Genomic DNA, 16,001 nt, shown 5'->3' on the forward strand with positions numbered 1-16,001 from the left:
TAAGATTTAAACATGTGATCATTATGATCGACAGTTGTGATCGCATTATTGTCGGAGGACACTTATTCCAACAATCTCCCACTTGTCCTCGACAAGTGTGCGTCACCAATTCTCTTTTCCTATTACTATCTCCCACTCAATGCAAGGTGTCTTTCGGGTCGTACTTGCAACATATCGAGAGTGGTTTCCTCGATCTGGAGAATAACTGATTGACAAGAATTATCTACCATAGATACCTTCCGACCGTGGCCACGCATTTCCAGTTTATTACTCCTCGAGTGGTCCTTAGAAATTTTTTTAACCCTGACAAGGGGTGGACAATTCCTATCGCACTATTCCCTTCGATTAACCACAGCCATCATAACCCAAAATATGCCCATTTGACTCCATTTCCGAAGGTCGCAGTAACATAAATCAAAGTTAATCTGAAACTGTGCCACCTTAGGTGAACAGTCTTTAGTTAAAAGAATCAACTCATTAGAATACTATAGTAGCTCTCGCCACGACCAGGCTATATAAATTTGCCAGAACTCTATAAGCGGTCATTAGCCCGACAAAGTGTTCCTAACAGTCTGCCTATGTGATCGACTAGTCATCTCACATGACTCCATGGCACTTGAACTTGCCATCAATCGCATCATACTCTAGTCACTTCGAGACGTCACCTCATGTAAGTGACTATGGGCGAATACAATGTTAATCCGTGTTCACTTTAACGGGGTTCAACTGTCTCTACAACCCGTTTGGATGTAACAAAGTATAAGGTGAGTTAATAATAACTCAAACGACAAATGTGGACATCACATTCGGGTAGTCAATGCCATATTACTACCTTGTGATGTATATTGTAAGTGTGTAAACACTAGTCCTTTGCAACATGAGTTTAACACACTATGTGTCCATGTGTTCAAACTCTTGAATTGCATCTTTATTTTCATGTTTGTCTTACATAGCATGAATCTCACCAAGTACATATCTAGTTTCCCAAACTGGGTTTAGGTTCTTTATTTTGAGAGAACTTTCTTGTTGTTTATCATATAACAAGCGAATTATAGTGGACGACATAACTTTCACTAGTCAAGTGTTCTTCCAACTTATAATGTACCAGGTATATGTTTTGTAGGATCTTGCAACAATTGTCAAGATGATTAGCCTAGCACTTATCATAAGTCCTAGCAAATTTAAAAATACTAGTTTTGAGTAACTTCTTACTATAACCAAGTATCTTTTCAAACTTCTTATTTCTCCTTTTAGCTTAATTAGCTTAGGATTTTCATAAATCCTTACGCGTTTTCGAAACTTCAATATGTGCAACTTCTTGTCACATAACAGAGTGTTCTATCAAATACTAGAATAGCTCATTAGTTATCCTCGAGAATTCATGAAGATTATTATATGGCTTACCAATGATTCATCATGCTCTTAAGCGTATAATTCATTATAGGACATGTGCATGATTATTCTAATGGCGGAAACATTAGTAATTTTTTAATCATGTAATCAACCATTCTTAGGTTCAATGAATAACCGTGACTGCTTATGGTAATTCCATTTTCATCGATATGAATAACCTACATTTCTTGTTGATTTGATGTGCATATCTCAATGCCTATCCAACATCCCATGTTTTGATTGGATTCATCTTAGTCCATTTTCATCCAGAATTGCAAACTCAAATACTTCTTTGTGAAAGACAGTACCAGCTCGTCATTCTCAATGAGTAATGAGTTATAAATTTTACAAGATGATTGCTCCCACTAAATTTCATGTCTTCACATGAAAATTTCAAACTCCTACTCAATTCCACATGTTTCGAATTTGACTACTCAATCGAAACATTTCAAGAATTGAAATCAATTTTGCTTTGCCAAGTTATTAAGATAAGACCATATATTTTTCCAACATATCTTTTCAAAATACCTATTTTGAAAAGGTTTCAATCTTAAACTTATGGAAAGATATTTTAATCTCTAACTCATTCATTTTTATAATGATGCGTAGCAATGTCATTACTTAAATGTAAAATCCCATTTAATACATGTCCTTCTCAAAATACCCTTTTTGGAAGGAGGTTTAACCATTTCATTTTCATAATGAGGTTAAGTAATGACACTAGCGTGGTTAACAATTAACTTAGCTCTTGTAGATATCGGCATATCTTTCTTTGCAACTTTTAATCATAAATCTCATTCATATTCAAGGATGCAACTTTGTTTCATTTAGGCTCTTAAGTAAATATCAATATTGAAACTCTATTTATATCTAGGTCATAAACTAGCAAAATCTCTTGTTGAGACTTTTCTTTAGTCATTATCTTTCAAGAACTTTCTTTTGGTCTCCTCGTGTAGTTATCTTAAGAACATATTCTTTTGATTACTTCACTTATCTTAAGAACATATTCTTTCGATTAATTCACTTGGTCTCTTTTGTCATGTAGATCTCATCTATTCATGTATACTTTCTATTTTGGTATACAAATCATTCTTTCTTTCGTAGATCTCATTTACTCAAGCATACAAATTATTCTTTGTATTCTTTGTGTCTTCATTTTTCTCCCACTCTATCTTTAGAATAAATACACTAGATATTCAAAGATAGCTTATGAGACACAAATAATGATTTTGAAGTAGAAGAGGACTATCTCATAGATTGACTAATAGATTTTAGATTTGATAAGTGTTCTTGGTAATTGACATTCCTTTAGAAGAGTTCATCAACTTAACATCACTTTATAATTGTGTTAAGTAAAGAAATAAATACTTGTTTTGCACTTTTGTAGTCACGGTCTATTAAACTACAAAGTTTCTTTGACAAGGTTGCCAATGAAATTGACCATTGACCAAAGATCTTTTTGAAACCCGGGCTTAAAAAAACGAGAATTTTTTGCTAGAGTTAGTATAATGTAGGGTATTCCTAAACCTATTTCTTATAATCAACTGTAGTTGGTTCATTGGGCTGAAATGAAATGATATGTACACAAGTTTTAAGCTTGTGGACATATAATGAATCCTATCATTATAATTTTCAATTGGTTCACTTTAAGTAGATGTTCATATGTTTCTATGTGCAAGCATAGAAAGACGAATTTTTAGAACAAACAAATACGATAAAAGGGATGACTTGGGTTGCAAGCCAAGCCACCAAAATCCAAAATACAACTATTGTTTAAAAGGATCACACATTTCCATGTCGAACACGGAAATCAAAATAGTTCTAAAATCCATAACATTAAAATAAAGACAATAATAAAAGCCAAGCTTCATTGGTAGCTACTCCTAGCTCCTTCATGATTTCTTAAGCTTGCTTCTCTTTTCCCTTGTCTTTGCTTGGAGGAGGCCCTATTTATAATAAAAAGGGGATACATTATCACAACTTGTATCAAAATACCATAGTTGAATTAGAAATGTAAAAGAAAGGATAGTCATTTACCTACTGGAGTGATCTTTCCAGCTTTGATGTCACCAAGATACTTGGAACAATTCCTCTTCCAATGTCCAACACCATTACAATAATGGCATTTATCAAGAGGACCCTTCTTGGGTTTGGAAGTGCTAGCTTCAAAATTCCTAGCCTTGGTGTTCATGGGAGCTTGCCTCTTACTCTTTTTCCCATTCTTCTTGAACTTCCCCTTACTCTTAGTGCTTATATTTAGCACATCCTTAGGTGGGCTAACATTTAGCCCCATGTCTCTTTCGGCTTGCACAAGTAACTTGTGCAACTCCTCAAGAGACACGTCCTTGTCTTGCATATTGAAATTCACCCGGAATTGCACATATGCTTTGACTTTGGATAAGGAGTGAAGAATCCTATCAACAATCAGCTCCTTGGGGATTTCAACCTTTTGAATTTTCAATGTCTCGACTAGCTCCAACAATTTGAGCACGTGAGGGCTAACCTTTTGGCCCTCCTTGAAATTGAGATTAAAGAATGCCGAGGCCGCGTCATATTGGACGATCCTCGGTGTTTGTGAGAACATTGTCACAAGTTTGGAATAGATTTCATAAGCGGTGCCCATTTTAAAGGCTCTCCTTTGGAGATCCACCTCCATAGCAAAAATCAACACATTTTTTATAGCGGCGGACTCTTTGTGGTAAGCCTCATATGCTTCCCTAGTGGCGGCACTCGACCTAGCATTAGGTTCGGGTGGAGAGGCCTCAATGAGGTAACGAAGTTTTTCGTCACCTTGAGCGGCTAATTTGAGTTGGGCATCCCAATCGGAGAAATTTGACCCATTCCTTTCAAGTTTACAACGATCCATGAAGGATCGGAGCCATGAAACATTAGTGAGAGCGTGAGCGTTGTTGTTTCGTGCGGCCATTTGTTATGAGAAATAAAAGTGGTCTACAAACAAAAATAGAAGGAATAAAACACTTGTCGTTTTTAAGATAATAATAATACTCGTAAATTTTAATTTAAACAAGTTTTATTGCATTTAGCTAGTGACCTCTACCCAACTTTGATAAATGATTCCAAGACCCAAATTCATATCAACTTGGGCACGCTTTGGCGATACATCCCTTATCAATATAACTCGGTGGATTAACCCTTTAATCGATTCTACTTTTAGAACTCTTGGTCGATAAAATTACATTAATTTTTATCTTTAGCCCAAAACACATCCGGCTATGGTCGAGAATACTTTTGTTGAGTTCAACCCAAATTTCGAATAAATGTGTCCATGATCCAAATTCACATTAACTTGGGCACGCTTTGGCGATACAACTCTTATCAACATGAATTCGGTGGATAGACATTTATCACCCACTTCTTCTACGTAACAAGGTTTGTACCCCGGTTTGGCCAAGCGCACTCCCTCACGAAATAGGTTTTCATGGTTTCTAATTTTTGGTAAGGCTAAGTCTCAATTGTTTATTTAGCGAGAAGTCATGTCAATTTATTATCTATCACGTTTTAAGTGAACTAAAGCGGTGAACTACGATAATTCTAATTGACACGGTCGATAAACTCGATTTAAAATGCATGTTTAGTTATGGCGATTTAGCGATGCATGCAACATATAAATAAAATGCAAAGCATAAAAAATCCTAGCATGGCCTTCCTAAAATAATAAATCTAATAAACTATTACAAATGCGGAACCAACTCCTTTGGTCCCTTGAACTTCGGTCTTGGCACGCATCTCGAGGTAACACCGTCTTCATGAAAACTCCGGGAAAATTACAAATAATAAATAAAATTACATAATTTCCTATTATACATTTTTAATAAAAATAAATCTATTAAATTACAAAACGGTGATACGAGATCACAATAATTACAACCGAATCGATATTCCCATACATTTCGGGTAATACCAATTAAAAACTAAGGCCATACTAAGTAAAATTACATAATTCAAAAATTATATAAAATAAAAATATGACAATCATAAATAAAATGCAGCATTATAATATGTATGAACATGCTTAATTTTATGCTAAATCGCCTTTTAAGAGCCAATACGTATAAGTTATCGGTTTTTATGGATTTGCGTGATTATAACTTGTTAAAATCACAAAATGTCTCATAAATTCATATTTATGTTCAAGTTAATTACCCTAACCATCTTAGGACTCAAAACTTAGTCTTCACTAATATTTTGACAATAACTCAACTTGATTTCTTAATATTGTTCATTATGGACCAAAGATACAAAATTATGCTATAAACTTCAAACTAAATTATAAAAATTTCAAATAATTCCAAAATTTGAAGTTTAAACTCATGAACATTCTAGAAATATACCATGACACTCATAATGTTCAAAACTTAGGTTAAATATTTCGAAAAAATATCGAGAAAAACAATGTTGCGGTTTATCGGTTTTAACAAATATGACAATAAAATATGAGAAAAATTATTTTCATCAAATTTTCACTTTTAGACATGAAATATATGATAAAATGCAACATGTGACGTTTTTCTTTAGTCATGAAATATGTTTTAGCATTATAACTAATTATAGTCACTATTTATGTGATTTTTCATCAAAAATTCATAAATCATGTAAAACGACTTCACTATAGCCAAACATTTTACACACATATTGTAAAATTTCATATGACAACATATTAAATTTCCATGACCAGATTAGAAATATAACTCATATTAACCTAATAAACCCTTTAAATTCGATTTAAGCTTATAAAATCCATATTTCATGCAAAATAACTTAGTTTATCACGAGATTTAACATGACATCAGTAGATAATATATGTGAAAACATATCCAAAAACCACTGAAAAATTCGAAGTTTAGCTATTTTTCGTCCAAAAATGACATTTTTCTCATAAAAATCACATTTTAATGGCAATAATATATAAATGAACAATAAAATCCATAAATGACCAAAATATCCCAAATACATTTTAGGACCAAAAACTTTAACATGCAAAGTGATTTCGTGATATATCATAATAAACACAAAATTACAAGTTTTATTTGTTAATAAGATTAACTCGGAAAAACAATAAACCGATTTGCATGCAAATAACCTAAGGCCCATGATACCACTTATTGGGATTCATTAATCTCATTAGTTTACATATTCATATATGAATTAATTTATTTGGTCATAAAATAAATACAAGATCTTATGCATGCAAACATAAAACAAAGTAGAGAAGAAATCGTCACTTCTTACATTGGTGTTTCGGATTTTGGGCACCAATAAGATCTCCTACTTGTTAGTTCTTGAGCTTTCCAACAATGGATGAACAAAGGTTCAAATTAGAACCTCTCCCAAAAGCTTATACCCAAGGAACACCCTTAATAACTAATATTATTATGAACTAGTAATAATACTAATCTTACTTACAATTTAGACACAAAATGGTGTTTTTGTTCTCTCGTATTTCGGTCAAGAGAAGAGGATTTTGTGAGCTTTCTTTCTCTCAAATTATTTCACAAATGTAGAGAGTAAAGAATTTTTCTTACACTAGAAAAATAGTAGTGTAGTGAATAAATAATAGAGGAATCCATTTGGTTCCTCTTAGTGGAAAAACCGGTGGGGTGGGCTTAAAGGGGAGCCAATGCATGGTCTTGTTCTTCTCAAGATGAGACTAGGCATGCAAGGCTAGATATTATGTTTAATCATTATGTTTCCAATTAAAAATAAAAACACAATATAAACCTTAATCCCCTCCAATATTTCGGTACACTTGAATAAAATGGGTAGTCCATTTTATTTTTTCATTTGTCAATTTTGTCACATGTTTACATGTTACAAGACATGTCACAATGCAATGTATTTTTAACATATAAAAAATCAACATATTAATAAAATATGTCACATACAAAATTAACTAGTATTTCTTAATTACTTGTACCAAAATGGTTTATCAAATTATAAATTACAACGTCTTGTATTTATAATAAATTATTCATTCAATTTCAATTGTTTCGTAAACAATAATTTTATCTAAGTAATAAAATAATTTGATTACTTAATACGTATCTTATTTAATCGAATTACAATGAGACACGTTAATTTTACTCACAAAATCATCCGTCAATTTTAAGCAATTTAATTAACTCGTATCGGCATACGATTAATTAAATAATCAATTACGAGTATTTCCCAATAGGTATGACCTAAGGGGATCAACTGATCACCACCGTCGCACGACAGTAATGTCAAAGTCTAGTCAGCCAATCATTAGCGATATGTGTGGACCAGTTGACTGTAAAATATTATTTCCCACATGTATTCTTAAATATGAGATTTAAACATGTGATCATTATGATAGACAGTTGTGATCGCATTATTGTTGGAGGACACTTATTCCAACACATGGTTCTTCCTATTTGTTCCTTGAACATCCAGTTGACCAATCTCTGATACGTGGAACTTGTATTCTTCAGGCCGAAGGGCATGACATTGTAGCAGTATATCCCCCTTTCAGATATGAATGCTGGCTTCTCTTGATCTGCTGGATCCATTTTGATTTGGTTGTAACCACTCCAGGCGTCCAAGAATGTTAACATATCGTGTCCAGCTATCGCATCTACCATTGCGTCAATGTGTGGTAGCGGGAAGGGGTCTTTTGGACATGCTTTGTTGAGGTCGGTGAAGTCCACGCATACTCTCTACTTTCCATTCTTCTTAGGCACTACTACAACATTTGATAGCCATTCTGGATATTTTACCTTTCTTATCGTGTTTGCTGCTAGCAGGCTATCTACCTCTTGATTGATCACTTTATTCATTTCAGCTGCAAATTTTCTTCGTCTCTACTGGATGGGCTTGCATCCTGGGTCTACGCTGAGCTTGCGTGTTATGATAGATGGGTCTATTCCTATCATGTCATCATGGGACCATGCGAAACAATCCATATTGGCTTGAAAAAATTCAAGTAGGTGCTGCCTGAGGTCGCCCGTGCATCCTGCCGCTAATGGCACAGTTCTTTTTTGGTGCAGCTTGTCTAGGTTGATTTGACCCAGCTCCTCGGCTGGGGGCTCGATGTACTCATCCTGGACGCGCTGCTTCTGTAATTGTTATGCTGGAGGACTAGATGTGCACTTTAATGCCTTTTTGTAGCAGCCTCTGGCTTCCTCCTGATCTCCACATATTTTTTCTAGTCCCTAGGGCATGGCGAACTTCACACATTGATGATACGTTGAGGGGACTACCTTCAGTAGATGCAGCCATGGTCTTCCTAGGATAACATTGTAGGTAGATGGTCCATCTATGACCAAGTATCTCACTTGTTTATTGATTCTTCCTGCGTAGGATGGAATCACAATCTCTCCCAATGAGTTAGCTATTTCCCCACTGAACCCCACCAGCGGGATGGTCTTCTTATGTAAGTCCTTCTCGCTGAATCCCATGTTTTTTATAGTTTTTAGCATGATTAGATTGACGAGCTTCCAGTATCTACCAGAACCTTTCTAATCGTGCAATTGGCCATTGACAGTGTTATGATAAGTGCATCATGGTGTTCCTGACTGTCGTGTATATCTTCCTCGTCGAAGGCGACAGCAGGCAGGTCGCTGTCGGAAACTCTGCAGGAGGTCTCTGGTCTGTCCCCCTTAGTTTTAATAGCACGTCTCTTGGCCGCCGAATATGTTAGTCTGCTTAGGTCTGAGCCGCCTGTTATCACGTTTATTATCTTGGTGCATGTAGGCGGTGCTGCGGTCTTTGCAGAGCCCACCTTATCCTGCTGCTTGCGCCCACGTTGTAATAGGTGGCTCAACTCCCCTTGCTCATACAGGCGTCTGATCTCCCTGCGCAGAGTGTAGCAATCCTCCGTGGTATGTCCGATGTCATGATGGAACTTGCACTTCTTCTTACTGTCTTTTCGCCATGATTGTCCTTCTACTGGTGGCCTAGGCCACCTTAATCCATCTGCCATTTATCTGAGTGCTTCAAGGATTCCTTCGATGCCAGTTGTGAATCCATATTCTGCCAGCGTAGGGAGTTGCTGATTCTCCTCTATGTTGTCGATCCTGTTGACTCCCCTACCATATGGCCTATATCTCTCCTCCTTCTTTCCAGTGGATTGCTTTCTGCTTGATTTCTCTATGGCCGACGTGCTGGATACGCTTAGCGTGCTTGGTGTGCTGGCTCTAGCTAGCATATCTTCTTCCAATCTGATTGTAGCTGTTGCCTTTTCTTGCACCGCTTCAAAGCTATGACAAGGGTGCATAGTCAGCTGCTTATATAGGTCTTACTCGTGGTGTAAGCCCCTTCTGAATGCTTCCACTGCTGTTGACACGTCACACTCACGTACTGCCACCTTTTCGTTATTGAACCGGATGTTGAATTCCCCAATGGTCTCGTTGGCGCCTTGAACGATCCGGTACAAGTCACCAGCGTGCTTTTGTGGCTTCCGGCTGCTTGCAAACTGCTGAGTGAATGCATTTACAAGATCGGCAAATGTGGATATTGATCTGTTAGGTAGACTTACGAGCCATCAGAGTGTTGGCCCTGACAACGTGGAACCGAACCCCTTACACATGCAGGCCTCCTTCATGTGCCCAATAGCTGTTACTGTCATCATTTTTTGTTTGTACTGGCTCACGTGATCAAAGGGGTCCATTGTGCCGTCAAAGAGAGTCATGTTTGGGTTGTTGAATCCCATTGGCATGGCGATAATTGATATTGCCTCCACGAATGATGAGTCCACGTAGTTGTCAGGCACTGCCTTTTCAAGTGGAGGCGGCATCCCTGGGACCCTGCTCAACATCTCCCTCAACTCTAGATATTGCTTGTTCGTTAAGCTTCCCGAGTCTGAGCTGCGGCCGTCTGTCATCTGCTGATTCTGAATGCTGCTTCCAGGCCTGAGTTCCATAGGGTTCTGATGCGGCGTGTTATCTAAGGGGGCTGTCGTCATAAGTGTCCCCTGATGCCAGCTTACTTGCGGACTGCCTACGGACCCTGCACCAGGTGTCTGGTTAGTTATAACGAAGTTACAAGCTTGGATGTTACGTTGTACTATCTCTCTGTGGTTGGCAGGCTGCCAGCTATCTGGTGTGAGGTATCCTAGTCCCCGTGGGACTATCCTCTCTCCTGTTGATACTGCTGTCAGATCCAATCTGGTTACCAGCTCGGCTAGAATCTGCCGTGGTTGGCTCCTACCGTATGATGCCCCCTGTATGAGCTCCACTATTGGGGCCTGGTCCTCACCCTCCGTGCTTGTTGGTGTGCTTGATTGTTGTCTCAGGATGTCTATCTGTGCCTAGAGCTCCATGTTCCTCCTCTTTGCTTGAGCTTCTGCTTTCTTTTGATCTTCCCGCATGCTTTCCATCACTTTCTGCAAGTTTTCCATGCCATTAAGTAGGGTTTGTGTTGGACTTGGCGGTGGGGGTGAGATTCGAGCGAGCTTCCAGGTCCCTTATCTGATTTGGAATGCGTCGCCACGGCAGGAGTCCTGGGAGGTAAGGTGACTTTTGCCACGGGTGTGGTTCTTGATGTGTGTCTGGTGCCTGAGTTTGAGCCGTTGATGCTGGATTCTGGATGGGATTTGGTGGTATCAGCGGCTGACTACTTACTGACCCGGCTGATGATGTTTGTTTGCCTCTGTCCATTCTGTATTTGAGTAACTAACGATGACGACCACAATGCCCCACGGTGGGCGCCGAATTGTTTTGGTAATTTTCTACCGAATTAGGTTAAACTAGGTCAAAGTGGTCTTATTCGTTGTATAGGAACTATATCGTTTGTATGAATGCTGATTATGGAAAACAAAGATGTAAACAAAGATTTGACACAGGAGATTTGGTGACGCGGAAAACCCAATGTGGGAAATGACCGCGGGAAGGGACGGTACCCTTCCAATGATTGCACTAGCTTTTAATATGAGAACGAGTACAAAGGAGATGGCACGATATTCTAGCTAGCACAATGCGTGATGCCCGTGTATGTGTTTCTGAATGAATCCTCCTTCTCCTCCTCCTTGTCTAAATATAGGACCTAAACCCTAATAGGGTTTAGGTTGCTTGCCGCGTAAGTAAGCTGCGTCCGGATCTGATTGGGCTTCTTTCCATGATTTGTTGTCTGGAACCCTATTCTCCCTGAAATCTCCCTAAAATCTCCCTGACTATTCTTAGCGCACGGGCTCCTCGTGGCTATTAGTTTGCTTGGCCCAAGTCTTGACAGACCTACCTTTTATTGGCCCAATGTGCAGAATTTAGCCCAAACAAATATCATTAAATTACGTATTCGATTGATTAAAGTTGAATAAATACCAACTAGTATACTATGTGAGCAAAACTAATTATAATCAAAACTCTCTAGTAGTTCAACCAATACCATATTACCACATACAATCTGATCACATGTTTATTGAGTGAAGGAAAGCATAGGTGAACAAACCGTAGCACACAAAAACTGATCTATGTCAAACGTGATTCGATTATCCTCACAAATAAAGCATAATAATGACTTATATAATACTGAATGAACCGATTTCTATTTTCTGTAGGAAATATAAAGACGTACCTTTATCAGTCGAAAAGAAGAATAAGATCTGATAACCTCTTAATTATCAGATCTTAATAATAGACGAACAAATTAAGATTATTAATATAATTGTCAAACGTGATCCGATTATCATCCTCACAAATAAAGCATAATAATGACTTATATAATACTGAATGAACATATTTCTATTTTCTGTAGGAAATATAAAGACGTACCTTTATCAAGTCGAATAGAAGAATAAGATTTGATATGAACCTCTTGATTATCAGATCTTAATAATAGACGAACAAATTAAGATTATTAATATAAGATTTGATATGATCCACTTGATTATCAGATATTAATAATAGACGAACAAATTAAGATTATTAATTCCTTTTAGCTCAAAAGTTAAGACTCGTGCTGATAACGTGTTGTGAAATAAAGATAAGAGATAATTATAGAGAGAAGGAAGAAAGAAAAAAAAAAGAGACAGAACCGTATCTTATTCCATTATGAGCGGGTATATTTACACATATAATGAGGATAGAGTTTTCATAAGATAGTACACTCTAGAATATTCTAAGATATGAACATCCATATAATATTATCAATATCAATATCAATATATATATATATATATATATATATATATATATATATATATATATATATATATATATATATAGAGAGAGAGAGAGAGAGAGAGAGAGAGAAGAGATCAACTAAGGTCCACATTTATATTGAGTCCATAAGTTCTATTATGAGCCATTGGATGGAGGGAAATGGAGGGATGAGATCAACCCCAAAAAGTGTGTTTATAAGCTAATCTCACCATCTCTCTCCTCCTTCACTAATCCACTCTAATTAATCACTAATTTACTATATATTTGTTTTCCACTCATCCATTTCTCTTTCATCTTACACATTTCATTTCTCTCTTCTCTCAAACTCTAAAAAAAAAAACCCAAATAAATAAAAAAAACCCAAAAATCCAAATAAATAAAAAATCCAAATAAATCAAAAAACTCAAATAAATCATTCATTCCTCTCTTCCTCATTCACCACCACCCACCACCACCCCACCCTACACCAAATAACCACCCCCCCCCCCCCCCCGCCACCCCACCGCCGCCCCACCGCCGCCGACGACTTTTTTTTTTTTTTTTTTTTTTTTTTTTCAACTCGTTTTTTTTTTTTTTTTCGTTTTGTATTAATTTGTATGTTTTTAGTTGTTTTTTCCATTCATTATTTTTTTTGTCTTTTATTTTATTTTAGTTGTCTTTTATTTTGTTAGTTATGATTTTTTATTCATTTTCTTAAATCTCTTCTTGTTATACGTTTTTTTTTTAAGATTTCGTGTTTTAAATCTCGTTTTTTTTTTGTGAGATACTTTTTTTTCATCTAAGACAAAAATGGAGTAAAGTTATACAAAATTGAACCAAAGTTATACAAAAATAGACCAAAGTTATACAAAGAAAGACTAAAGTTATACAAAAATTGGACTAAAGTTATACAAAAAATTGGACTAAAGTTATAAAAAAATGAACCAAAGTTATACAAAAATGAACCAAAGTTATACAAAAATGGACTAAAGTTATACAAATATGGATTAAAGTTATACAAATATGGGCTAAAGTTATACAAATAAGGACTAAAGTTATACAAAAATGGACCAAAGTTATACAAAAATGAACCAAAGTTATAGAAAAATGGACCAAAGTTATACGAAAATGAACCAAAGTTATACAAAAATGGACTAAAGTTATACAAACATGAACCAAAGTTATACAAAAATAGACCAAAGTTATACAAAAAAAGACTAAAGTTATACAAAAATTGGACTAAAGTTATACAAAAAATTGGACTAAAGTTATACAAAAATTGGACTAAACTTTGGTCCAATTTTTTGTATAACTTTAGTCCATTTTTTGTATAACTTTGGTTCATTTTTGTATAACTTTGGTCTATTTTTGTATAACTTTTGTTCATTTTTGTATAACTTTGGTTCATTTTTGTATAACTTTAGTCCAATTTTTGAATAACTTTAGTCCATTTTTTGTATAACTTTGGTTCATTTTTGTATAACTTTGGTTCATTTTTGTATAACTTTGGTTCATTTTTGTATAACTTTAGTCCAATTTTTTGTATAACTTTAGTCCAATTTTTGTATAACTTTAGTCTTTTTTTGTATAACTTTGGTCTATTTTTGTATAACTTTAGTCCATATTTGTATAACTTTACTCCATATTTGTATAACTTTAGTCCATTTTTGTATAACTTTGGTTCATTTTTGCATAACTTTGGTTCATTTTTGTATAACTTTAGTCCAATTTTTTGTATAACTTTAATCCTTATTTGTATAACTTTAGTCCTTATTTGTATAACTTCAGTCCAAATTTGTGTAATTTTAGTCCAAAATTGTATAACTTTATTCCATAAGAGTATAACTTGGTCATTTTTGTATAACTTTAGTCCAAGTTTGTATAACTTTAGTTCAAAATTGTATAACTTTAGAACTATAAATTCAAATTTGAAACAACACATAAGAAGATGATATTAAAAAAACCAATAAGTCAAAAAAGTACAATAAAAAAACTTCAATAACAATAATAAAAAATTAACCAATAATAAAAAAAAAAACAAATAACAAAAAAAAAATAACAAAAAAAAACCAAAACCAAACCAAACAAAAAAACCAACAAAACAAACTTGAATGGTTGTATAACTTCAATTTATACAATGTATAACTTTAGATGTTAATAGTGTAACTTTAATGTAAAAAGTGTATAACTGTAGTCATAAAATGTGTAACTTTAATGTTTTAAGTGTATAACTTTAGTCGTAAATAGTATAACTTTTATAAAAACCAAATAAATATGAAAAATCGTAATTAATCAACAAATATTAAATCTGAAAAAAAATTAAATAACAACCATCAATAACCAACAAAAAATTAATAACCAACAAAAATTTAAAAACCAAATAACAATAACCAACAAAAATTAAAAACCAAATAACAATAACAAAAAAGTATAACTTTAATGTTTTAAGTGTATAACTTTAGTCATAAATAGTATAACTTTAATGTTTTAAGTGTATAACTAACAAAAAATTAATAACCAACAAAAATTAAAAACCAAATAACAATAACAAAATAAAGTAAATATGACAAAAACACAAAAAAACCAATAGATCTAAAAAAAACAACACCACACAAAATTAATACCAAATCTGAAAAATTAAAACGGAGATCGATAGGATAGTATAACTGACTGTACTAGAACCCAAAAACCAAACCAAACAAAACAACAAACAAAAACACAAATTAAAACGGAGATCGATAAAAGGGAGGTGAAAAAAAAAAAGAAAAAAAAAAGAAAAACACAAAAACCAAAAAACCAAACAAAACAACAAACAACAAGCACGTAAACATAAAACAAAGACCAAATTTTACAGTTTGAATTTTTTTTTTAAAAAGAAGGAGAAAGGGATCGAAGTCCTGGGAATGGCCAAACCAGGAAATCCCACCAAGCCATGAAATACCACCCTCAATCAAGTATTTGTTTTTTTTTTTTTTACAAAAATTAGATCTGAAAAGGTGGGAATCGAGGAGGTGAACGACGGGAGGAGAGGAGGTTGTGCGGTTGTGGGAGTTGGTGGTCATGCCGATTTGTTGTTGGTGACGACGGCGGAAAACAAAATAAACACCCAAAAAATAGTCAGATCTGGGGCGACACACGAAGGCGGCGACGAGAACGAACAATAAACGACGACGGCGACACACGGAGACGGCGACGAGGAGAGACGGCACTCGTCAGTATGTGGGGGCTGTTGTTGTTGTCGGGTTGTGCGGGGGTAGTGGCGGTGGGTCAGGAGGGTTGGTGGTGGGTTGTCGGGTTTGGGGTGAGTAAGGGATGTGGTGGAGTGATTTTTTTGGTTTTTTTTTGTTTTGTTTTAGTTTGGGTTTTTGTATCAGTTTGGTTTTTTTTTTTTTGTTTGTTTAGAGAGGGTGGGAAGAAAATGAGAGAGAAAGTGTGAATGTGAGAAATGAGAGAGGATGAGTGAATGAGGAAGTGAGTTGGGAGATTAGAATGATG

At 35.2% G+C, this 16,001-nt stretch overlaps 1 protein-coding gene across 1 annotated transcript; it reads right to left on the reverse strand.

Annotated features, from left to right (window-relative positions):
* Nucleotides 1-8,851: 8,851 nt before the first annotated feature.
* Nucleotides 8,852-9,352, reverse strand: LOC141629192 (uncharacterized). Its single transcript, XM_074442232.1, has one exon. It carries the CDS (start codon nucleotides 9,350-9,352, stop codon nucleotides 8,852-8,854), a length of 501 nt encoding a protein of 166 aa, XP_074298333.1.
* Nucleotides 9,353-16,001: the final 6,649 nt, after the last annotated feature.

Source organism: Silene latifolia, chromosome Y (genome assembly GCF_048544455.1).
Source record: "Silene latifolia isolate original U9 population chromosome Y, ASM4854445v1, whole genome shotgun sequence".
Lineage (NCBI taxonomy): Eukaryota > Viridiplantae > Streptophyta > Magnoliopsida > Caryophyllales > Caryophyllaceae > Silene > Silene latifolia.